This window comes from Micropterus dolomieu, linkage group LG01 (assembly GCF_021292245.1).
Source record: "Micropterus dolomieu isolate WLL.071019.BEF.003 ecotype Adirondacks linkage group LG01, ASM2129224v1, whole genome shotgun sequence".
In the NCBI taxonomy this organism is placed as follows: Eukaryota; Metazoa; Chordata; class Actinopteri; order Centrarchiformes; family Centrarchidae; genus Micropterus; species Micropterus dolomieu.
The window spans coordinates 16,781,458-16,783,803 of NC_060150.1; the positions used below are offsets into that span (position 1 = coordinate 16,781,458).

The 2,346-nt window shown below is 43.6% G+C and overlaps 1 protein-coding gene across 1 annotated transcript in view; it reads right to left on the bottom strand.

Moving 5' to 3' along the window:
- Nucleotides 1–317: 317 nt before the first annotated feature.
- The window catches only part of LOC123977121 (inactive dipeptidyl peptidase 10-like), a 92,267-nt gene continuing 90,238 nt past the window's right edge, over nucleotides 318–2,346 (bottom strand). Inside the window, exons 25-27 of the mRNA XM_046059639.1 lie at nucleotides 887–959; nucleotides 548–621; nucleotides 318–329 (exon numbers count right to left, since the gene is read on the bottom strand). Of these exons, the coding sequence (XP_045915595.1) occupies nucleotides 318–329; nucleotides 548–621; nucleotides 887–959 (159 nt within the window). The remainder of the gene's footprint in view (nucleotides 330–547; nucleotides 622–886; nucleotides 960–2,346) is intronic.

Genomic DNA, 2,346 nt, shown 5'->3' on the forward strand with positions numbered 1-2,346 from the left:
TGGCTCACTCAATGGCTGTGTTCGAAAAGGGCCGCGAGTGTAACCAACCAAGTTTGTTCAGTATAATTTTTACCCATTTGGCTAGTTAGCTGATGCTAAGGCTAGAGACGACGTGCTGACATCACATGTTGCCGTAAGTACTGCCCTAGAAGGCTGTTCGAAACCAATGTAAACAGAGATGCCTTCACTTGAAAGTTATGCCTTCTGAGGTAGCTGTCTATTACAGTAGCGAGGTAGCGAGGCGACTGCCTTCTGTTTCGAAGCCAATGTGTACCACAATTCTTCGTAAACTATGCTAAGCTAACTAGCTCATCTTCTCATTTAACTTTCTACAAAGGGAAACAAAGGGGGAAAGTGTCAAGTGGTTATTTTCTTTATGGACCATCTTAAATGTATTTTTTTCTAGTGCAGTTTGGATTTTTTGAAATTCAGGATTGCAAACTTGCACTTCCATGATAGAGGATGATTAAGTGTATTAAAACAGTCTTACAGCATCATAAAATAGGTGAAGATTGAAATGTATTCTTTTTAAGAGCGCAGTATTTACCTGCATAGTATAGTTGGCTCCAATCTTTATTAAGTGTTTGATGAGCTCTGCTGAGTGCTGAAAATGAATCTTTGCTGTAGAGAAAAACAAAACATGGAAATAAGAGTTGACGGGGTTAATTCCACTGGATAAAGCACCGGCTCTCATCAAGGTCAGGTTTTTAATGCTCTGATTCATGAAGTGGCTCATTTCCAAAGAAGACAACCGCACCAGCTGAAAAGACTCACGGTCTTTGATTTAATTTAACACACATTTCATGTTACTGTGCAAAGTACATGTTATGTTTGGCTTGCAATGAAAACACATGTCGCATGTGAAGAATAGAGGAGATGTGCATACCGTCAGCAGTGCCGTGAGCCAGAAACAGAGTTCCCCCCTGCAGACCTTTCATGTTGGTCAGGACTCTAGATGACTGGAAACACAGATAAAGACACATTCTGTATCAATACATTGTATTATAAGCTTATCATATGTTTTGTTTGTAAATCTCAAAGGAATAGATAGGAAACAGCTAGCCTGGCTCAGTTTAAACATAACAAAATTCACTAACCAGTACCTCTAAAGTTAACACTTTATATCTTATTAGTTTAATCTGTACTAAAACTTAAACAATGAAATTTGCTGTTTTACGGGGCAACCATTTTTTGACCAGGACCAGTTGCCAGGCAAACAGTAGAGACTCCAGTAAGTTAATGGTACCAGCTTATAAATAGACCCGCACATTAAGCTCCTGTAAAATGACAGTCGTGTTTGTACTGCTGTTTTGACAGAAACAGGCTAGATGTTTCCAGTCTTTATGCTAAGCTAAGCTAAACTAACCGGCTATAGATTCAGGCTCGTGCCTGGATAGCCTGTGTCCTCTATCCACCAAGCCAGCTCGCCCAAACCAGCCCCACCCGTGGCTAACTGATACCATCTCAGAGCGGCTGAAAGAAAATGGCGAAAAACCAAAGACCCCGCCGACCTTAAGGGCTATCAATTGCTCCTATCCTCCTTCTCAACAAGCATCAGTGCTACCAAAACTGCGTTCTATAATGACAGAATAAGCAGTGCCACTGACTCAAGGAAATTATTTTCCACTTTTAAAGCGCTACTAAAGCCTCCTCCACCTCCACCACCCACAAACTTGTCTGCTGATACCTTTGCTGCCTTCTTCACAGGCAAAGTGGAGGCTATAACTAGACAATTCTTAGAAACACTCAAACTCAACCATTGTAGCAGTCCTACTACATCTTTTCCCCTGCCCTTCCAGGTCAGTGGTTGTTCACTCTCCTCGTTTACTCCTCTCACAGAGAGCGAAGTATCAGAACTCTTGACCCGTAGCCGTCCAACTACATGCCCACTGGACCCGATTCCTACGAATCTCCTCCAAGCCATATCTCCTACTGTGGTCCCGACAATCACTCATGTGATGCACGGCTTCTCTTACCACTGCTACGCAGACGACACGCAACTCTACCTATCCTTCCCGCCAGGCGATCCCACTGTCACGGCGCGGATCACAGACTGTCTATCAGACATATCTGCATGGATGAAGGCTTGCCACCTTCAACTAAACCTCTCTAAGACTGAACTCTTGGTCATTCCAGCCAAGCAATCTATCCACCATAACATCAAACTACAAATTGAATCGCTCCTCCAACGAATGCCGCCTGGCTCTGCCATCCCTTCACACAAAGCAATCCCAGTCCCGGCTATTCTCATCTGTGACACCACGATGGTGGAACGAGCTACCACACGCCATCAGAGCAGGGGCGTCCCTCTCTAACTTCAAGAAGCTCTTGAAAATTCATCTCTTC